The sequence below is a fragment of the Argopecten irradians genome, chromosome 7 (assembly GCF_041381155.1).
Source record: "Argopecten irradians isolate NY chromosome 7, Ai_NY, whole genome shotgun sequence".
NCBI classification, from domain to species: Eukaryota; Metazoa; Mollusca; class Bivalvia; order Pectinida; family Pectinidae; genus Argopecten; species Argopecten irradians.
The window spans coordinates 36,383,249-36,407,972 of record NC_091140.1 but is presented as its reverse complement, the minus strand read 5'-3'; the positions used below and the strand labels follow the sequence as shown (position 1 = coordinate 36,407,972).

The window sequence follows — 24,724 nt, the reverse complement described above, 5'->3', positions numbered from 1 at the left end:
TGCTATGGAAAACCTTAAATAACCTGTCTAGTCTAGGGTAGATATACCTATTTAACCATTCAAACAGGTCACAAGGGACAGTTCCATTTTGGAACATTTTTCGCTAACTAACTATTTTTTAAGCAACACTATAATGTTTTATTCAACACCACAGAAAACATTTGTTCTATTTTAAGGATTTCAAATGTTATATACATAGCATATTAATGATAACCTATTTTCAAATAGGTTTCATTTTCAGAACATCGGAAAACTCATATGAAAGAAGTCTGTAAGGCTGTTCAAAAGTCAAAGGGAAATGCTGTTTACAACCAATTCGGTTTTTTTATAACTTTCACGTTGTTTTGAATTTTTTCAATGAGAATCCTAATAAAGTGGTCTTATTTAGCAGGTGGTCTTTATACAGAGTTGGTAGTTAAGGCAGGTTTTATAGGTGCACTTAACATTGAGATATCGATTAAGAGTTAAGGATGCATCGTCCGATATAGCTGTTGACTTGTAATAATATGAAAGACATCTGTCAAAAGTTTTATGTTGCGTAACGGTCTGGTGTTGAACAAAGGCCAAAAACTAGACGGTGTCAAGGGAGACATTTGAAAAGAAAGTTCGTTTTTTTCTTGACGGGAAAATAGATAAAATATTTGATGAAGTCGCTCCTTACTAAGGTGCATTTAGGGGCAGCAAGTACGAATCCTAACCCCCTGTCAATGTTATAAAACATTTTAAGAAAAATAAGTTTCAACTCTGTATCATACCGTTAATATTCATCGGTAAAAAGTACTATGCAATTGATACATCTGTGTAAACATTTCTATGTTTTACGTCAATATGACTAGCTTTTCCCAAACCTCCGACCTAATTACCCCCATGACACTACAGAGAGTAATCCATTGGACACCTGTCTGAGTGGACACAGCAAGTCATCGACTTACTGGTCCCTCTGACTATAGCTAATTACTGCAAACATGTCGATATTGATGGAGTCATCTTCAGTGGCTTCAATGACCGACATTTTGACTGATAGAGAATTTGTCATTAGGCAAAAAAACCCAAAAAATGATATAATCCTAAAACAAATTTTATTGGATTCCATAATGCTGAAAGAATAATGGTAACTTTTAAGAGCCAAGTTTTCTAAACACATTTCAGAATTTTAGATGGATAACACGCATTAGGGATAATTAACACGGAAGAAATGAATTCTGTAGTGTTATGCAATAAAATATCAATAGAACATTGTGTGTGATGTGCCATCTCTGTTTGCAATCGTGCTGATCAAATAGCAGATAAAAATATTCCGTATTTTTTTAAATTAAATTTTGATTTAATTAAACAAAATGGGTTTTAATAATTTTATAGTTAAAAAAGAATCATGCTCATTGATATCGCTTTCCCGAGATTTCGTCTTACGAATCGGATTTTCGAATAGACAGTCTTTATGCTTGGGGGAATTCATCTAAAGTGGATTAATAAAGTCACAACGAACAGAGAGCAAGCTTGAAAAATGAAACAATGTAGGTAGTGTTTCTACATTTATCTCTGCATTTTTTCAACTCCCTATTAAACTAAAAATCCGCACACAACTGCAGCTGTGTAGGTATGTTGACAAATTTGACCTCGATCGATACCGTTCATTCAAATTGATTTATAGCCCTTGTTTCATTCCTAGCGTGCTTTCAAAGTCGTTTGTCTCAATAATGTTTATCTAATATACAATGTGTATAGGATGAAAACTTTACAGCGCCCGACATTTTGCGTATTCTGTAATAGTCAGGTGTTGAAATTGGCTTTGTGAACAAGATCTCGCTCAAAACGAGATTAGACAAATTTGAATGCCAATCAACAAAATTTGACATATGCATCTTCTTCAAATCAATATTTGAGCAGTATTTCTAGACACGCTGATTGATTCTGGTATTTATTTTCACTGTCTAGATAAAATTGTTTTCTGTCTAATATGTAAGGTGTCAACACAAGGTAAGCTGGCGGGAATCCGTGATTAAGTTGATGGTGTGTCGTCTGCTCAGGGAAACTGTTTGCTACCGGCGTTGTGAGTTCAGGCCACATTAATTCATGTTAAATCCGTTTTCAATTAGACTTCAAGCCCGTCAGTGTCTTATATTCGAAGTATGTTTCCACAGCCGGTTATACTTACAATTTATCTCCGAATGTATTCTAATACCTCTGCATTGTATATTGATCTATTCGGTCATGTTTGTCCTGTGTGCTCTCTGTTATACTGACTGAACGCCCTAACGCTTGGGAATCCGCCATTCTGGAAGTGTCGTGTTGGAACTCTTCTGTGTATGAAGGTTAATTGATTAGTTCTTGGCTGAAATTACTCTCCATACCTAACGGTGACTGATCTAACAGCGTCCTTTTATACCATTGCCATATTGTACTCGGCGGGGGAATCAGTTGGGGGTTCAGATAGACTGGCTAATTACCATGATGATTCTAGATGTATTATTGTGAGCAATGGATTACTAGAATGGGAGGGTCAGGGCGACACTAAAATGTAATTGTTGGTGTCTATCGAATCCTCCATGACCCTTCATCCTTCTCAATGAGATACAATTAAAATGACCAGGATAAGAAGATGCAATATATGTATCTGTATTGAGAAGAAAACCCCGTTTTATATATTTAATATATAAAGAAACGCTCATAATTGTTTAAAACTTCTATCGTCAGGGATACCTTTTTGACTTTATAGCAAGACTTTAAAGGAAAAAATTACTTTAAGCGTTTAACACATGATTTATTTTTTATGATAAAAGAAGCATTACCTGTCATATTTATACCATGACAACAACATGATGTGATCTTAAAGGTCAAACCAATGAAAATGATTTGAATGTACAAACATTATTATATGTTTAATAATCTCCTACTATCATTTTTATCATGTGCATTGTCTCCAAATCCTACAATATTTCTTCACAGCCAGTCCCAACAATTATTTCGAAATTCAACCAACGGTAGATTCTTAAATATTGCCAAGAACGCAATCGTTACATACAGGAACATATTATGTTGCATGTTTAACTGTCATTTAATCTAAAGATATCCCTCAGGACTAAAATAAAGACTTCCAAGCAATGAACGCGCGATCGCATTGGACAAAAATTAGGTCCATTGTTAGGCGTAATTCTTGAACGATATATTATGTAAACATTTGCGTAAGTAATAGTTCTTTGGTCAATCCCAGACGGCTGACGTTTAAATATGTATGGTATTGTACATCGCCGAAGATGACCAATACGAATATAAAGAATGATCTTACTGAAGTATTTGCCGTAGCAAATCAAATAACACAGACAAAGCAATTACCACAAACTCCTTGGCTGAATTGCTCCGCGGAAGACTGTTATATTATGTACTGTTTGCGCCTGGGAATCTGTTCAATGTCCCTTTCTTATGAGCTGATAGTTGTAGAAAACTGTCTTTTATTGAAAAAAATAGCATTTATCCACTTTGTAACTCAAACTGAAAGTAATTCAAATGTTGCAAGCAAAATGTACAAGTAAAAATATCAATTATATAAAAGTCTTATGCAAACAGCCGTTTTTTTCAGCAACCTGTATCTGTCGAACCCCAATGCTAATATCTGGTTAAATATTGGGATAAAGCGCACGTGCCCTTGATCTGACGGCGGTGATTAAGGTGATAGGGGAGAGGGTGCAGATATGATATTATTCATAATTCGAAAATATGAGTGCAAGAAAACAGTAATGAGGACAATGAACCAGGAAGTACTATCGTAACATGATGTATTATTAGTACGGTCATATTTCATCGTGTAATTTTGAAAGTCATAAATTTTAATGGAGATGCCTTTACAAGATTCTGTGTGTTCTCCTTTTGCCCATATTTTAGAGAACAAAGAAAAGTGTTAGTATGTTACAATGGGAAACCAATTATAGACAGTTCCATATAAAAGTTTACCTGTGCTTACATGTGTTCGTTTACCTAAACTAACTATAGTTTGTCAAAAGTGGGGGAATAGAGACATTTGGCAAACAGATATACATAATATTTTATATTTTACAGCACTTCTTTTGAAATTTCACCATTTGAATAAGAATAGAAAACAAAATTACATCCAAGTTTAAGGAGTAATGTACTAGTTTACCACTGCACGTTATTAAACTCTCTCGTTTACAACACCTAACATTGCGTAAGTGTTTTCGGGTCTTGTAACTCTGTTTGCCTTTAGTTAACGCAAAATCTCCAGTATGTATTCATTTAAATATAAACATCATCATGCAACTGTTTTCTCCTCTTATACTCATATCATATTTTGTATTTATATTTACAGAGTTATCTACTCTTACGTATTTATTGCTATGTCTTATACACTGTACATATTCATAAATATCTCCCAGGAGTCCTTGCGTTCCTCATTTCATATATTTATGAACATAATGCATATTGTAGGGACAACATAAATTTCGCTCACAAATTAATGGATTCCCATTCGATACATCTCCGCAAGGGCAGACAACTCTGTGATATGGGTGCAATGACGGAATATCATGGGAGGATATTTAGTATGAAACTGGAGCAAGGGTCAAGACGATAATAAACGATAATAAAGTTGGAAGGCACTAAGGTTACATTCACAAACAACTTGCCGTAAGAAAGCATATGATATGATATTCTACACATGTTTGAATAAGATGATAAATTCATAGATCGTGTGCTCTTAAGACATTTGAGAGATCAAAATACAACAAAACCCAAACGAATAATGATAACACCCGTGACCAATAGTCATTATGAGGATGTAAATAAACAAATAGCGTATCGGTGTCCGGGGAGTCACTGAGTCAGTCGTCCGATCGCGCGATGCTTCCAAAAATTGTTCTTTACATGCCTGTAAAATTATCCAGAGTTGGCAGAATTTGTGGTCACACCCAACGGATGGCGTATGGTAGACTTTAAGTATTACACATATCTTGGATTATTGCTACGTGAGGCAAACCCTCGCTTCAGGTTAAGTTGTAATGGTCACTTGGGGTACGGTACTATATAAATGGTTGTATTTCACGGCATTTTGTCTGTTGTTCTTATATAAAACATTTAAGGGCACACATCTGAGATGATAGGGTTTGAAATGGAAGTTGTGTTAGAGATCATAACGTTCTGTTTATTATTTCGCAAAATTTAATACTCTGAATTGAATAAGAGCCGTCTTGGTGTCAAATTATTGCTTCACAATGGTCTATAGGAAATTCTGCGTTGTAACTGCATGATGGTGACGCTGGAAGCTTATTTGTGTCCGTGGCTTTTCGTCACAGACGCGAAATGTATCAGTTCGCTTACAACACTTCATTGCCTCCTCATGTATTTGGTTCCGAGAAAGTGTCCCATGTACAGACATGTACAACTCCTTTATTAGCCTCGCTAATTTGATTTCCTTTAGACACTCTATGCAATATATTGCCAGACAATAGTTCGCATAAGACGAGCAGTCATTCGCAACGTCTTGTCACAGAGAATAGAAAAAACGTGACATTGCTGTCCTCAGATGTATTACAACACATTAGGACGTCGTAATGGTGTCCAGCTGTATCAGACATGCTCAGACATCTGAAAATTTTGGCTGAGAAAGGAAGTAGCATTTGCTGTTCAGAGTGTTACGGCAAAACATCAAATACAGTTATTGGCGTTATAGTGTCGGGAGATTTAACTCTAGTCGTTGCAAGTATCATATACCGGAAGTCGGCAAGTCGCATGTCCTAAAGAACTCCCAAAACTTTTTAACAACTGAAAATGTACAATGGTTTTATCATTTAGTTTTCTTATGTCTTAATTCTAACAATTACGTTTTGTTATTTAAATGTTGTCATCAGCTTAAAGCAGGATGTTCTTTGAAGCACCAAACACTTTAACATCCAGATCCCATGGCTTCATTTGATTTCCAATGGTAGTATTGTTTTAGTATTTATTTTACATGATTACTAAGAGTTTCAAGTATTATTTTGTTTCTTTTTGCTTTGATTTTTGAACCATAGATTTTGGGGTCACTGCTAGGGTTATAAAATAGGTCATGGTCACGGTGTTAGGGCAAGGTGACATTATGGGTTAACAGAAAATAACTAGATTTTACACGACGTTTGCTTGTGATCAATTACGGTTTACCAAAGTGGATGTTACTTATTTAAAAGTCTTCTGCAAGACATTCTATCTAGCAATAACATTATTACAGCGACGCTATTGCACACAACGACTCGCCAAGAACATCGAGGAATACAATAGTCTATATATTTGTGTTGTATAATGCAATACTTGTTGTTGCCAGCTAGTCTGTACATCGTCTTGTATTTAATTTCAAATTGTTCATAAATAACTTCATGTCAGTTGTCTAGCCGTCGGAGCCGACACAACGATGTATATAGTATCAAGTGTTGTAAATAATCCATTCCTTACTAAATCTGATCGTAAAGCAATCAGCATATCTCTTAAATGGTTTGAACTTAAGACAAAACTCTAACAGTTTACATTGTTATGATAGCAAAAAAAAATGATTATATAAAGATCGGGGCTGGCAAAATTAAACCGCCAAAAGTCGAATTCAGATTTCCTATTTGTGAAGAAAAGAATGGAAGATGTTTTCCATAACGATAGCAAAAATACAATCCCTGTTATTGTCCAAGTTTCATGACAGTGCCATATTTCAGCAAAATACAACGTGCATTTAAACTTTTTAACTGAAAATAATATATAAAATTATATTCCTTTTTAAAGAAAGTTTTAATAATGACAAATTGCAAAACCTTAAGACAATAACCAAGTGTAGATTGCTTAATTAAAGTGCAATAAACCTATAACAATAATGCCTCGCAAGTCAGCAAATATCTATGATTTCGTTCCTCGATCTAGCAAGAGTGCTTACGTCTGCATCAATGACTTAAAACATGGGCTTTATTTGTAAAAAGGTTAAAAATAACAGAAACGAAATGAGAAATAAGTAATGTCATATATCTAAAATATAAATGATGGCATCAACTTTAACAATATTTTTTTGTACACACTTGTAAAAAGGTCAGTTAATCGTATATCTCCAGAGGTCTACACTTTCGCTTAAAACAAGAAAATTAGATAAAAAATTCGCGGATTTGAAATATATATGTTTTACCGATGATTTATGTTTCTTTTGTTTCTTGGACTTTATTTCCGCGTTAAAGTAAGCCCGGAAAATATTACAACCGCGACAATTAACAGCAATGCAGTAATTCAAACCATTCATTTTTTACCAAGATGTGGATCAACAAGAGTATTGCTTGGTACCATCTTTTTTACAACAAAAGACGCTAGAATTTCATAAGCTACATTTTGAGCCGCGATATGCCATTCCCCTGGAGAAATAGACAAGTCGCGAGAAACCAGAAACATTTTTATCCCTCAATCCCATTCTTAGTTTTCCTTTTCTTTAGCATATGTCGTCTTGGTACAAGTTAATACTTTTTTATCCCTGCTTTCAATACAATTGGACATCCAAAGTATATATCAGTCATTGAGGTTGTTCTTCAATCTTTTATTTTGTGCAGAGTAACGTGGTTACGTCTTAACAGGTATATGCCCCAGCTACATTACCAGGTTTAAGCATAGTATGTCTGTATTCCCAAGTGATATACGTAATGTTGTTATCAAAACAACTTCTTCTACAATAGCTAAATAATGTAATTGTAAGTCCAACTTTCTTTACAATTACAATTTATGAATAACAAAGTTCTCTTTTGTATCACATAAGAACGTTAAGCTCCATATACCGAGTAATTATTCCCTAATCTTCATATCAGCGCCATTATTATATTCATAAGGACAAAACTGCTGTTCTCATATTTGCACACAACTTAATTTCGAAGTATTGACATCGTATCCCCAGACAACCATTTTGTATAGTTGCCTTAGAATTGATTAATAATTCTATAAAAATGTTAAATTTTTAGCACCTTATGAGAAGTGCAAATTTTGTTTCATATTTTTTTCGGCAACTCTATTGTTACTTAAGCAATCTACAAGCTTGAATTTATATCTTTTATTTCCACTGGAACTGCTTTTGTAGAGCCGTTATTCGTCGCAGTAAAGAATTGTTCTCGGTGATTTTTTTAGTTTTTCTGTTTCGTCATGCTGGTAGGGCGTAGGAATGGCAAATAGTACCCTCATTTCATAATATAAGTAGTAAAATGCTCTTGATTTCTTTCCGTTGATCTAATCAGATATTTTCGTATTGGTTTCTTCTCAGAATTGGCTTATGTACATTTTGCAATCTGATGTAAAGGTTTTCGGCTCTTTCTCTTGACTGATACGCAATAGCATGAACAGTTATGGTAGTACATGTTCCTTCTCAGCGTTCAGTATTTCAGCAGACGTGGGACGACAGTTTCTTCGGTTGTAAGGTAATTGTACCGGACGCTGTACGGTATCTTAGGTTAAATATATACCTTAATTGCCAAATAACCATTAATAGATAAATAGTGAATAAGAGTTGTTTTTGTATACCATTTGAGCTCATTAAAACCAGACCATATCAAAATTTTTTTTTTTTTTTTTTTTTTTTTGTGATTCCGAAATTGCACTGCTCTGTTTTACTCAGGTTTTGTTTTAGTATAATTACAATACAGACTATCCACGATTTTGCTTTCCTTTTTGCTCCTCAGATTTTATATGAATGGAATTAACTTTTATGTTATTATAGTTGTTGTCAATACATGTAATAGCGCATACTCTTTCGAAGCCTCTGGTTCTGATATGTTCAGATGTTTATGTAATGTTCCATATTCTGATTCAGTAAACTTCTAAATATAATTCTATCTTGTGGTCTTATATTTTTTACATAAGTGTAGTACATGTATCAGAATTGCCTTCAAAATTTTGTATTGTACAAACGCACTCACCACTCCTACGGCTGGCACTTAACATAGATCATTTGTGATCTCTGGGTTCCGGCTGTAATAAAATAAATTGATTTTTGGTCGGATTTGTAATTGAAACACTCTTAATGCTTCTTCTCTGTCGGATATCACTTTAAATCCATGTCTTTTCATCCTTTTAACATCATTGCACTTTTTACAAGAAAATTCTATTTATGCTTCATTTCGTAACTTCTGCTGAAAATTATTGCATATTGTTGCGTATTTGATATAACTGTACTTTTGCTGCCATATGGTGAATAAATCATTTAGAATCATCGCTCGCGACGATTCCCCGGCTATTTGCGTCAAAGATAAAACAAGTCTTTGAGTACCGCACAAATAGGTAAATTAAATAATAACTCCCGAACTCTCGTGGAATCAATTCAATTATGACTGCAGAGATAGACGAGGTTTTGCACACATTTTATCGGTACGACAATGTAGCAAACAATGGACCTAATGACAAAATGTTAGGGTACATTCTGTCCGCGTATGCGGCGATGCGACATTATTGTACTTCACACGCTTGATTTACCACGGCAGTCAAACCTCATTATGCCATATTTAGCGTTGTACAGATGACTTCCGAAGATAGCTTCTCACTCGGAACACGTTTTGACGCGACTAAATCATCTGTATTATGTAAATGGATAAAAGTGCAAAGTTTATAGTGCTTACATTCAAATGTGCGTGTTATAGATTTACAGTAGCCGATTCAAATATAAGTAGAAGAACGCATGTCAAATAGTCTTAATTTGTGCGATGTGCTTCGATTCATTTGTAAAAAAAGTCAGAATTACAATTGCCAGTGGAATGCGGCTTATGAATGAGCAGCATGTCAAACGTATTTTTTCTCTGAATTCTTGAGCAACACCAAATGGCCTTTAGTATAAAGATTTATTTATCAGTTTAGAAAAAAATAAATATATAAAAACAGAACAAAAACAAAACATAAACAAACAGCCACAAAAAAACATTATGTGACGTAGGAAAGATAATGGAACTAAAATATAGAGCATAGAATTTACCTCAAGCATTAAAAAGCGTAAAAGTGTTACTATAAACAATGGAAACAGCTGAAGCGTCAATTCGGCTGGGAAAAGTTATCCATGTATATTTTTGACTGAATAATTGATAACGCTTAATACAATCAACACACTACTGAAACAGAAAAGGCATCTGTACAGTCTACGGTTCACTATTTACACAACAACGATGGATGCTGCCAGATTTGACCAAACTTATTTCATGCGCAGTTTTAACTGAAGAAATCCAATAAAACGAAAATAAACTGTTTATGGCTTTACTAAAAGGTTATCTTGTTGGAGCTCGCATTCTGCAAGGGATGACAATCTCAGTGAAATTATACAGATAATATGCTAGTCCATTAAAATTTTTCCCACTCTCGCCAATTCCATTAATAATGTCGGACAACTAAGGTTCCTATTAGCTAACATGTTTACCGGAAATCCGAAGATTGTACCGGAAACCACTCCGCAGACCGTCTTTGAAGCCATACACTTGTAAAATATAGACTATGTATGTATGCTAATTCTCATAGTATACGTTTGTTGTTTATCGCATGCTATTAAGATGCAGCATTTACTTAGGTTACAAGATAAATCCATTTGCTTCCAAGGAAACACTATTTTTCAGTAACAATGTGCAGTGTTTATTGTGTCGAATCGTGACATTTAAGTCGCAAACCTATTTAGTCATACACCAAGAAGCCTCGAATACATGTTACAACTTCCGTTTCTCACGGCTAAAGCAAGTCTTGAGAATGTCTAGGAGTACGATGAGGGCTTTCCGTGCATCCCCTCCGTTCCTTTTATTCATGGCATGTTCAATATCGAAAGAAGGCAACATCCGTTACTTGAAAACATACCTTAAAGATGCTCCACCGCCGACAAATGGTATTTTCATTACCAGAAACAGGAGCAGACGATTTAGTATTTTTCTTCAGTTACAAAAGTTACTTACTTTACACCATTGCAACAATTAAAAAGTTGGAGCTCCTAATTTAACTCCAAGTTAAAATATGAAAAATAATTAATTGCATCCCGAAAAAAATCCGTGGCACTATATCCTATATGGAGTGAAGTACTGATTGTGCATGCACCAAAAGCAAAATAAATTATTTTTATGTTATTTTTGTGTTAATTAGACATATATATACTCGATTAAACACCAATTATTTTTCAAATAATTAATATCATTTATGCTTTGTCGGCGGTGGAGCATCTTTAAATGGAGGTTATGCAGTAACATAGTATTAAATTGCACAATAACGTTTGAAAGCGACTGACAGAAGAAGAGAACAACGTGGAGAAAAAGTTGTATTGTTCCTTAGACTCACTTTCAGGAATAAGAGACCAAAATGAACTCTTGGAGAAATTGCCAAATCCATGACACCTGGAACATTAAACGTGTATGATATAGCCGTATTTTCGCCCTCCAATGACTAATCTTTCATTCGCGATTATAACAACAGCGGTTGATTAGAAAATGAACTTAATTACAATATCCGGGATGTTTGTTTACGAAACTAACATATCAGATTGTGAGTACATCGGTTTGTTTACATTTAACAAACGTTGTTAGAATAAATATACATTTATGGCTGTATTTATTAGATGTTAAACTCTTTCATCTCGTGTTTAGGACCTGTTCACAAGAGATTGATAACTGTTTGTAGATAAATGGCTTTAATGTATAAAATAAACAAGGGAAATGTTATGAGAACCTGAGACATTTGAACTAAGCTTTACCCCTAGGTTTTATGCTTTTAACAGGAGACTTCATGTATAAAATAAACAAAGTTATTAGAGTTGGTTGGGTACGTACCATTTGAGATCCATGTCAATAAAAAGTATATAAACATATACCATTCAAACGGGTAATGAAATAAAAATGTAAATCAAGGAGTTACAGTCAGGTCCCTGTCGTAATATTTAAGTGTTACAAAATGTCGCTGATCTGATAGTGGCAGTACCGTGACAATAAACGCCACAGTGTATTGTTGGATGTAAGATTTCTTAAACCAGGAAGAAGTGGGAGAGGTCACAGTTTTAGGACATGGTATCTTATAACGTTTGAACTTATTTTTGCTAATCATCATGCTTATTCTCTCTCCTTGTCGTAAATTCAAACGTAACAAAAACGTGTCTGTTCTCATGTCAACTCGAGGCGGTTAGATTCGTCATAAAAGTAATCTCCCATCATAAAAATGGATATTGGTTACATGTTGATCTCATTACGGTTGTGTTCTTATCCTCGCTTGAAATTATCAATATTTTGTTTCTGAATAAAAAAATGTCCACAATACACATTAACAGGATAAACACACATGCAGCCCATTAGACCTATTTCTTATTGTCGTTTATTTTGTTAATTAACAAAATACTTTCTGTATAATGTTTACATATATTCATTTTGAAAGTATAAACCGTATAGCCGGTTATCTTCGCGGCTCAAAATTTTCCCGATTTGAACTCAAATTTATGAAATTAAATTTCAGCGTTGTTTTTTTTTAATTTTCGCGATCTGGATTTAAGGAGGTTTATGACTCACCCATTTCTCAATATTTCATGGATGAAATTTTCTCGCGATCGTAGCAATGTCCCGCGAAATCGCGAAAATATCATTCCACTAAATTAACTGGTTATATGATAATTATTTAAACCTCGAGAGAACCCACACTGTACCCTCTTGGTACCCTACTGTATAACACAAAAATGTAGGTGACACTGATAACATTGATAACAAAGGTTAACCATGCTGTTTTTCCACAGCTTGCTTTCTTTAGAATGCAAGTTATGTCTTGCACTAAAGAACCTGTTAACTAAGTTCCAATAGAAATATTTACAACCGAAAATAAAAACTACAAGCGAGACACACTTAAACAAAAAATACAACGTCTCGCAAACTGTTATAAAATAGTAAATGTTATAAAGAATGACATTTATACAATTGCCCAAGTTAATTGAAAACTTTTGAAACAGACATTATTTATTGTATTCGAATATATAGTATATGCTATTCCTGACTCTGTTGTGCAATGCAAAAAGTGGAAGTATGTGTCGGTATTAGAGCACTAAAAAATGGCAAGAATTGAACTCCTAATACTGTAAAATTGCTAATATTTTAGAGGGCTTTAATTTCGCTAAATTAGCGAATTCATCCAAATTTAAAACCTCTCGGAATCATGGTTTATATATTAAACATGTCGTATAAATAACCTCTCGGAATCATGGTTTACATATTAAAGCATTTCGTATAAATAACGGTTAAAAGAATACAATGATAATTCGCGAAAATAATCCCACGCGAATAAATTCCAAACAGCGAATCGCGAAATTTTACATCCGCGAAATTTTCCAATTATACAGTACACACGACACATTGCAGACAGAGAGGTTATCCGTCAATGACCTTGAATGTTGATATAGAATAAAGCAATGTACATGTTAAATAATTATGATAAATTGTATTAGTTTAACTTTCTATTAAAAGTCAATGTCATTTGAAGATATGCCTGGTTTATAGGTGAGTGAAAGAAGGAGTACACGGAGAATAAGCGTCGCACAGCGGTCAATACTGATAACTGCTCCACTCGGATTTGAACTTGCAACGCAGGGGTAAAGGGCCTGTAGTATTATGTCGGGACATATTTATCTCTCGCCGGCCCTTCGTTATTACTAAATAAGTAGAGACATAAAGACTAAAGAATAATTTTTCTAGCTTCATATTAATATTTTAACGCTATGAGTAAGCTAAAACAGTCTATACTAACTTCGCGTTCGGTACAATGATGATGTCTTGATATATATCATATTTATTTCAATTGCTATTGATCTTTGATTTGACACTATTCTGAACAACTTAAATCGGTAATTTCGTCATGCAATTGCACATAGAGCGAACAAACAAATTCAAGTATGATACATTCACTGTGTTTTTTGTTGTTTTTACCTGGAATCACTGAACTGTGACCAAATGTAAACATGCCGTGTTTATTGTTTATTGATTATCCTTTAGGAGTTGTTGATGAGTAGACAAGGTCTACTAAAGTACATTTACAAAAGTACATTATTGAACGGTTCCATATCAACTTTATGCAATTACTCACTAAAACATTTCTAAATTTACATTTTTATTAATACCGTTTTGACTTTCATCTAAAACGATTTAAATTATAGATAATCGTTTTAAAACATCATTACATATTTAACTAAACCAATGTGTTTACCCAAAGGTGATATGGAGTTCAAGACCCGTATCAAGTAGAACAAATGCCCGGATGTCCTTTCTGTCTGACAGCAGACGACATTTTCATAACAAAATTATGAAATCTGATTTATTAGGCCTGTAGTTGGTGGAAACACCAGATATTGCATTAGACAAAATTGAAATTGTGTATTTCTGGGTAAACAATCGATTGAATGCGGGATGTACTTTTACTGGTAACAAAGGTGTCATCTTTCCGGGTTTTGATATCGGAATATGTTGTGAAGTTGATATGTTCTTGAATACCACTAAATTGTCAAAAGTGTGTGATGGAAAGTGCCAAGATACACAACCATACTCATCGACTGCTATCATTTAAAATGTATATGATTAAAAAATTGTTATCGAATATTCTGAATTATCTTCTGAAATTTGATTTACTTTATGTCCTTTGAATTTTCTAGTGTATTGTTACATTGTATTATAAGATCTGTTAAGCGTGAAAATGAACCGCAAAGAAGAAATCAATTTTGCTTTTGATAACAATTCTCCTGGTGATTTTCTGGTTATTATTTGACCAGGATAATGTGATACAGATGCATTTGGCTTTTCGGAACCCCTTTCATTTTTCATTTTTCATTTTCCATTTTTCCGAGTTCAATTTCGGAGTCGCAGAGATAAAATGGGACTCAGACTGACCAAAGAGCTAGGGGACTTTATTTTCAGTGATAAAAACATTTAATTTCGTAAAGATTGAACCCATCCAACCCAGAATTGATTGATCAACCATCTAATACAATTATATTTGTCTGGTGGTTAATGAATAGAAAATGTCTTTTAGATAAACTTTGATGTCGGTAGGTGATTTGAATAAAATACATTTATATTGATCTCGGTGACAGATTTAAGGAAGAATCGGACCTAAAATTTGTGTTGGATGTCCTAATGAAATTTGTCTGAGAGTGTCCCCGAGGCCCCTTTAGTAAACCACCGAACCATTATAGGCTGTTCCGTCCCGATTAGGCCGGAATATATTGGACAGACTGGTAATATATGTTTTCCATGACCGGTAATTGGTCTCTACAATTCATTTTACTGACCCTTGAAGCGGAGATATAGTCTCTAGATCGGCGTTACTGTAGTATATGCATATGCTTCAGAGATGTCTGTGAGACATAAATAGGTCTATGGACAAACTTTGGAAGTAGCGACCGACTTTCTACATTCGTATGTGCCTATTGATAAGGAAAAATATATATATTACCAAATTGCTACAACAGTTTTTTTCTGTAAACGTTTAGCATCTAATTAACTTATTTCAAGATTATGTGAACAAAAATCGCCGACCTAATGTTAATTCTTGGCAAATAACCAGCATTTTCAATGTACCAATATAATTTAACGACCAACAAGGTGTAAACATCCGGTGTAACTATAATGACTGGGTATGAAATATATCCCGTCATCAGGGAAACATAGGGCGAAGGACCAGTTATATAACACAAAGCCATCAGCTTGAATGATATCCCAGGTAAATGCTACTAATTCCCCTCCGCCAGTGTACGTGTGTTATTATCAAAAACATCACACCACCGTTATATTACTCATTTAAAAAATTAGTTTACATACATTTTTGTCTTATCTTTCAAGACATATTGCAGTTTACTTACATGCAGATAAATTTTCCGTCGTGGCCTCTCCCTTTCTGAATCATAGATTCAAACTCACTACCTTACCTTTGTAAAAGTGTGGCTTTCTGTATACCCATCCCCTGTATTAACTCCCCATGGAGACTCTTGATAACGCAGGCCCAAACTTCAGACATTTATTTATATTACATAATACTAATTATAAGAAACTGCCTCGTTGATAGCATTATCTCCCCGTAATATTCGCCTGCAATTTATGTTTCATAGTTTCTTTAATCACACCGACTTTCGATGGCTTTGAAAGTCGTGCTCTTCTCAATGTCGATAAGCCAGTATTTAATAGATTTAGCTTGCGTGACCACCATCGCTGCGAGGAGTGTTATTTTGGTATTTACATATTCCGTACATCAGAAATAATATTAAAAACCGCTGTTTTCGAAAACGATAAATCCAGGCTTCATTCTATTCTACTATCTTCCTTAATCATGCTTCAAGCGAACTGATTGTGATAGGAAGAACATTCGTTTAAGAATGTTGTGATAATGTTTTGGAAATCACTTTCGGTAGTTTTTGCCGCAATATGAAGTGCAGGAGTAATATGGTGGATTTTCTCGAATACATTTCTGTATACATTGGTGTCGATTTCCCCGAGGGTTGTTTATACACGAAAGCCATGTGGATCGAGTGAATATTGCTATTTTTACCCGAAATCGTCTTCTTTTAGAAAAGCCAAGCTACTCGGAAAGCCGTTGGGTTTTTACAGTAATAATAACTCAACTGTGATTGTTTATAGAAGATATTAAAAGTTAATGTAAAAGGTATCCGCGCTTTGATCTTTTATACAAAATCTTGTGGATTAAGAAAATATATTGACATCAAAACATCCATCTGTACTATGGTGTCTTTTCAAGGGCGCCACATGGCAATCCTAGATATATATGTTTACATTTTGTTTGGCTTCGTACCACTTTCAGATTCAGTTCCCTCATAGGATGTTTTCTTTGCTCAATGGGAGTTAGGATAGTTCCTTGGAACACTTTGTTTCTTCAAGAGAAATGACTGCCCAGTAACCATTAATATCTGATATTTTACAAGTTGCCCTTTTATGATATGGGTTAATATTCATCTCTTGCTGTTGCGTCACGGTACTCCTACGTTTGTCCACAACTACAAACATAAACAACAACAAATCAAACGAAACAAAACGCAAAAACAAAAAACAAAAAACAAAAAAAAAAAATTGAATGACGTAAAATAAAGCATATCGAATAACCCTCCACTTTTCAACAATGCATGTTCTATTTATCTTATATTTTCACCACAAAGGTGTACATACAAAAAATGCACTATCGTCAAAACTTACTTTTTTTTTGTAAAGCCTTTACCAAAGATTTTAATATTTAATTCCTATAGTATTCTGTCTTAAGGTTGTCTCCTAACAAAACAATCTTTAAAAAATGAATAAAACATTCATTGAAATAATAATCAGTTTATGTAGTTACATAGTTATATTGAATCAAATGTCATATTATTTTATATACATTGCAATTTATTTTGTCTAAACGCTTATGATGACTTCCTTGCCCCATATCCTCTATTTGAAGTGATTCGTGTCTTAAAGACATAAGTTTGTAAGGATCTCGTGTTACCCGGAACATATCGTTGATATTACTTCATTGACCCATCTTTATATATAATAGCGGTTGTTTATGTAGCCGACATCCGTTTGGTTATATCACGGTCTATGCTGATCTTACCTGATTACTAATGTATTTTGACACTGATAAATAAATGTCAATATCCTACATGTTTCAATATATAACCAAGATCAAGTATGAAAGCTGAAATAGTATTTGACGTCAAAGTTATATTAAATGTAATTCTTCAGTAAGTAATAAAAATGCTTGATTAACTTTTACACTACAGGGATAGAATTGAAATAAAATTAATTGTTTCCAGCTGTTTATTACAGTAAGGATGAATGTTCGTATTGACCTCGTTCGACAAATCACATAACATAGAAACATTTGTGAGTGGAATTGAAACTTGTGACGTCATAGACCGTTCGCCTTATCTATAAATAATTACTGAAAGTTCTTCGAGGCTAAATTCTCTGAGCTAAAGGCAAACATGTAACGTTATTTGTAAACACAGCTATGCCATGTGTAATTAAACAGACAATGGCTGACTTCAGATCACTATCGCTGATTGGAATGAATATTTCAAATGAGATAATCACAGCAAATTGCTATTGTTCAGTTGTGCCTATAGGAGGAGTGGAGTGGAGTTGGTACGGAATTTGTTTTATAAAACATCCTCGGGGAGTGAAAAGCACGCGTTTTCTCTGTCGTCTTTGATTCTATCTGAAGATTATATTGTGTTTATACAAAACATGCTTTGTAGTATTTTTATGGTGATCAAACGATGAAAGTGTCCTAGCCAGCAGCCATGACACGCTCAAAACGTGCGTATGTAAGGTGGGTGGCAAAGTCTCGCGAGATATTGTTTAGTCTCGCGAGATCGCATTTAGAGAGGTTGCATACACGAAAATGAAGTATTGCACCTGATCCGGTATCATAAAATTATTTAATCATTGTTCCCTGATTTTGCAAGCTTCGCAATGTAGTTTTTTTTCCAAATAACTGATTGAACAGCACTTTTCTTTTGCTTGGGGTCAGAATAAAAATCTCTAAATGTAATCATAATATGCAAAAAAGCTCATAAAAATAGAAAAAAAAAGATTAAAAACATAAAACTCGCTGTGAACTCAATTGAATACGAAAATCTTAACAAGCTCAAATTACAAAATCATTAATACACATCATATGATCGAATCGATTGCGGTTTGCATTCTTTGAGTTAATACAGAAAATAAATATTTGAATGTAATTTAAAAGATTTTAACTGGAAATGGACTATCAGTTAATCGCTAACATCGTTTTGAATTGAGTTTTAGAAATGGTCCTTAGTATGTATATATAACATTAGCTACACTTACAAACCAAATGTTATCAAATAATAAAAGATGTCCACGTCAGTGAACACGGAGCCTTCTGGAGCCACATCAAATCAACATCAACGTGTAATGAAAATACCTAGACAATTGCAAGAACACAGTGTTTAATGCAAAGCAATCCTGATTGTAATTGCTTTTCGTTTGTATGCTATTTATGGTGACAATTCGCTAGATGTACTGATAGACGCCGGATTACGCTGGATTCATTACGTGTGCCAAAGTTCGATCGTACATCCGGGATATCGTTATTCAACACTTCCGGTTTTACAGACTGTTACATCCGGTCTACACCGGATACCAGACGAAATTTTATGCATATCATTTGCACTCTCTTTATAATGTTACTTTAGGTCATCAAAATGGTCGGAGACATAACTCCACTTGTAATAGACATTTCCGTAACGTTATTATGTTGTTTCCTTCCCAAGCGTACGATAATTACAAAAGTCAATGCTATCGGTATCGTAGACTCATAAACTGCGGAGAATATATATCAACAGATGCCAAAATAATCATAGTACAATTGTGCCAAGTGTTCAGGTGATGAATGTATTGACATGTGAAAGTAAAACTTGTTTCCTAGAATTCATAGCATTTTTAAATTACCTTTGAATAAGAATATATACTCTAAATTAATGATGGATACTGCCAATTATTGAAGGACACTGTCAATCACTGATGAACAATGCCAGTTACTGATGAACAATGTCATTCTCTGATGAATAATGACAAACTTTGGTTAACAATGTCAATCTTTGGTGAACAATATCAAACACTGATGAACATTTTCAAACACTGATGTACAATGTCAAATACTGATGACCTATGTCTTTGGTAAACAATGTCAATCTTTGGTAAACAATATCAATCTTTGGTGAGCAACATCAATCTTTGGTGAAAAACAATATAAATCTTTGGTGAACAATTTCAATCTTTGATGAACAATGTCAAACACGGATTAACAATTTTAATCACTGATGAACAATATCAAACACTGATGAGCAATATCAAACACTGATGAACAAATTCGATCACTAATGAACAATAACAGCATTACGACCAATGTCAGTTACTGATGAACAAATATCAATAACTGATCAAAAATGTCTATCCTTCACGAGCCAGTTACAGATGAACAATGCCAATCTTTGGTAAACAACGTCAATCTTTGGTGAACAATGTCAATCTTTGGTGAACAGTATCAAACACCGATGAACAATATCAAACACTGACGAACAAGGTCAATCACTGATAAACAATGTCAAACACTTATGAACAATGTCAAACACTGATGAACAATATCAATCACTCACGAACAATGTGAAACACTAGTGAAAAATATCAATCAATAAAAATAACAATACCAATCACTGGTGAACAATGTCAATTATCATTTATCAGTTTTTTGTTGATGACTAATTTGACCTACTTAGAAAAACCAAACTTATCCTTTATTATACTAACGCTTAAATACATAGGGAAGTGAAGAATGTGGTTAAGCATTACTCTGTCTTTCATTTAAAATACAGAAGGCTTATCGAATCAATTATTCTCCATTCATGAAGGATAAGAAAAATAATCCTTCTATTGATATTTTTATCACATGTGATTGGACGCATTGGTACCTTTCGACGGTGCAACCATTATTCGATTATTTTCTGACATTGCTTTCCGCTGCCTGCTAGAAATTGAAACTTTTTAAATTTCTTCTTCCACGATGGCTTATCCCGTTTTTTAACGTGGTTTGAATTAAACAAGTTTGGATACCCTTTACCTCAGGGATGCCGTTTTTATTTTGATGAAACACTCATTTGTTTTGACAGTCCCTGAAGTATTCATGAGGTTGAGTGGGGTATTTCTTCAGCAACGTCATTTTGATCTGTGTCGGTTTTTCCTGTAATTAGGATGACGTATGTAACGTATTGCAACGTCAGATATGGTTTTGTTAAATCTCAGATGTGAAGAAGCTGAAAGTGATTATTTTTTTTGTTAATGGAGAAATCATTTGTGCAAATGTTGCAATTTCAATTTCAAATTTGGTCTGCAGATGAATAGTTTCACAAATACGACATGACATGTGAACGAATTGCTGACAATGAAAGTTTTAGAATTTCGCTTTGATGACATGAATGCAATTATGAACCGGATTATGCATAATAGCACTTTACTAATTGTGATAATTTAATGCATTTTAATAAGTTAATCAGCATATGATGTGTTTTTGAAATGTATTTGACAACTGTAACAATAGAGAAAACAATATATAGATAAGGTTTCTGCGTAAAAAACATAATAACGTTCTTACTAAACACCGCTTTGAAAAATAAACATTGATTCTTGGTAGAAAATTGCATCAGATGGACAATTTCAATCACTGATATGAACAATGCCAATCTTGAAGGATAAGAAATGAAGCTGGTCTTCTATTGCAGTATATTGCTATACTGAAATAATAGCTTATACGTTTGCAATTCAAATGAGTTATCAAGAGAAACGAAATATACAATTCAAGTTGATTTGCTTTTATAAACGTAAGGTATTTTGAAATAAATATTACATTTTTTTTATTTCCAGACCGGATTTATAAACAGATCCTTCCAAAATGTGATCCGCGACAAGGAAGAAGAGATCATGGAGAGCGTCAGGTACATTTCCTATACCACTTTTATCGTATTATATAGGTTCTTTCCTCAATTGTGTCTTCTTGTGAAAGTGTTACATTATGAGAGTAGTATAAATGTATCGGGGACTAGGTCAGTATGATGTCTATAGTCTAAATATCTGAGTTATGACGCTTTGGTGAAAATTTTAATGCATTTCTTGATTCTTAATTTAGTATTTTCAAGTCTCACGGATTTTAATCTCGTCAATGTTATTAAACGCACACAAATGAAAATAATATACAATATTTATTTTTTTCAACCGACTGAAAAATCCTTAAGAAAATCATTTTCAAGTACTTTAGTCATGTTTCTTCCTTTATTATATGTTTAGACCTTCCTTTAACAAGATAATTAGATTATTTATGAAATGAATGTATGATTTAACCATTTCTTGGTATCTCACAGATGAAGTTAAGGCGATCATCACGATGACACAGAATTGCGACAATACTATCCCTGCGAAAATAACACACGAATCAACAGTAAATTTACATCTAAATTAAGCAATCGTTTAGTATGATTTAATTTTACGTATAGTAATTAGAAATGTGATAATTTTGCTGTAATTTTCTGTGACCATTCAACTATTATGTTACAGAAACTTGAAAAACTTTGATGAGCTGACGTTTGTGACGTCATACCTGGATCCGGATATACGTCACGCAGCAATAGATGAAACCTTCCTTCTTGGTATGGCTGATGCAGCAGCTGCTGTTCTAGGTAAGTCGCTTATGACTTCGAACCTTCTTGCATCAATAAATTAATTAATGATAAGAATAACAAAACTGGATTTCCCGAAACCCTATACTCACATATTGGGAGAACTAAATCAAGTTTGTTTGGAACTGTAACAGTTGAGGAGTAAATGTAGCGTCCAGACAGGGATTCGAACCCGGCACCTTCGAACACTATAGGCGAATGCTCTACTGACTGAGCTTACTGGAAAATGACGATCGACGCAGTCCAATCCCGCTACAAAACTATGTTAACAATTCACAAAAGACAATATTATGTTATATATTTTATAAGGTTATTCATTACATATATTGATAGGAGTTATATCGCTGTGATCTTTTCTGAAATAACGAAAATGGACATACAGCGAAAGTACAGTGCTCTCCCGATGAATAACAATTATTGATTGGTGGAAACTTTGATAACTAACTTTACACAAAAATGTTTTGGTGTTATATAATAGCCCATGTGACCCCTTACTTTGCCTCAACCACCTTGAGGCCTACCACTCTCACGTGCGTTAAACTACACTTTGTCCTTTATTATCCATTGTTGTCCAACGGTATAACTCTCCGCACATTAATTTTTACTTTATTGTGATTGACCGGAAACAGAGTTGCCTTTATGAGGCGCGTAATTGAGAAATAAGTGCGCCACAAGGCGGCCAATTTAAGCTCTAAATGTTGCTGCATGATCGCCAACAGTATGTCATAATTGTCGGTAATGGCAAGAATGGACATCGTCACTTGTATTAATTATTAAATTCTACAAGTGTGGAAATAAAAGAAATAACCAGTGTCAAAAATGCTAGCAGTAATTTGATCAAGCTTTTAACGGATAACCTTTTATCTTTTAATTTGATTTCTGTGGCCATGTTATGAGCAATGTTTCATCAACAGTGAAAAATAAATGATAAAGAAAGAAAGAAATTCTAGCATGGTTGACTTGATAAATTAAATGATACATAGTAAAATATTGTCTACCTTGCAAGGTCTAAGTATTTTCCAAATTGATATATACTATGCCATTCCATCCTTTTGAGTCTTTCATGTTGTTTTCGCCACCAATCTGCCAGGTCTAACTCTCACTCTCATCTCAGTTATTTATAGTAACGCACTGCACTTGATTTAGTAATATTTTTTTTAGATAACAATTTCAGTCGTTGTCTGATAAAAGTGTGTGATTCAACCAACATGTCACAATTTAGATGTTTAACTGAATTCTAAACTTGATATTGCTATTCTATATTTGAGCAGTAAGGAAATTCAATAACTGATACAGCAATGTCAGTTTTGATTTTGAAACGAATTTGTGACAATTTCTCTTGGGAATAAGACTAGATGGCGTCGGATTTCGCTTAATATTCTTAGTCAGTCTTTGATGTGTATTATTATTCAAAATCAAATAACAGCATTTCAAATTTGTTTTAGATTTTTATATAATTGCTAATGCTTTCTAAAGTGCATCTAATATTGAAATGGAGGATATTTTCGTATTTACTGAATGTGTAATACAATACACTAAGATCTTTTGTGACGCCATCAAGACAAAATGTCTACGAATATATACTTATATCCATGTATATATCTAAAGTACGTAAGTAATTAAAGTAAAATATTGTAGATGTATGGCCAATCAAGCTAAAAGTATCATTAATCAAATTGGCAGATATTTGATTACATTGCATCGTTTTAATGTTGTTTTTATATTGAATGCAATGATTGCCTAGACTTTGTATCTCCGAAAAAAACCCACTTCAATACACTAAACAATATGTATACATAATGATAGGTGGTATCTAAGTAGTAAAAACAAATGAAAAAGAAGACCAAAAAAGAAAAATGGCCTAAACAATAATTATCTAAAAGACTATGAATGACTTGTTAACCCCGAATGATTGAATGATTAAATTTTTAATATCGAGTACAACCCTGGTACAATTAATATGATAGTATTGCATTTTTAGTTGCTATGGTGATCATCCTGCACATCCATATATCATGTAAATGAGAAAATGTTGTCAATATTTGAAGTTGTTCATGTTGATACTATAGAACAATTACAAGCAAACTTTAAAATTATATTAAAAATATGTTTGTTCCGCTTACAATATTATAATTCTTAATCATTATCAATACTTCAGGAATATATTTTTATTTTGTTGAGGTTATGAGGGTATAATGATAATAGAGCATTTGTAAATTATGTAACCCCGGCGAAGCCGGGTTACATAAATTTTACACGGGCTCCATTATCATTATACCCTCATAACCTCAACAAAATAAAAATATATTCCTTATATTTACAGTTTTTCACGTAATATCATTTATTCTCGCGGCAGTTGCATATTTTTTTATTGAAATACGCATATTTTTTCTCTCTCCCGTCATCTTCAACGAATCCGATTGAACAGCTGGTTGGAATCGAGTCATTCATATGTTCCCATCATAAGTGGGGCCATGACCTCACGTTGCTATGCCATCGACTATTCCCGTAATAATAGAATTG

At 33.8% G+C, this 24,724-nt stretch overlaps 1 protein-coding gene across 1 annotated transcript in view; it reads left to right on the top strand.

The window, feature by feature from the left end:
* LOC138328286 (guanylate cyclase soluble subunit alpha-2-like) overlaps positions 1-24,724 on the top strand; it is a 55,863-nt gene that overhangs the window by 9,616 nt on the left and 21,523 nt on the right. Inside the window, exons 2-3 of the mRNA XM_069275028.1 lie at positions 21,393-21,463; positions 22,080-22,201. Coding sequence (XP_069131129.1) covers positions 21,393-21,463; positions 22,080-22,201 — 193 coding nt within the window. The remainder of the gene's footprint in view (positions 1-21,392; positions 21,464-22,079; positions 22,202-24,724) is intronic.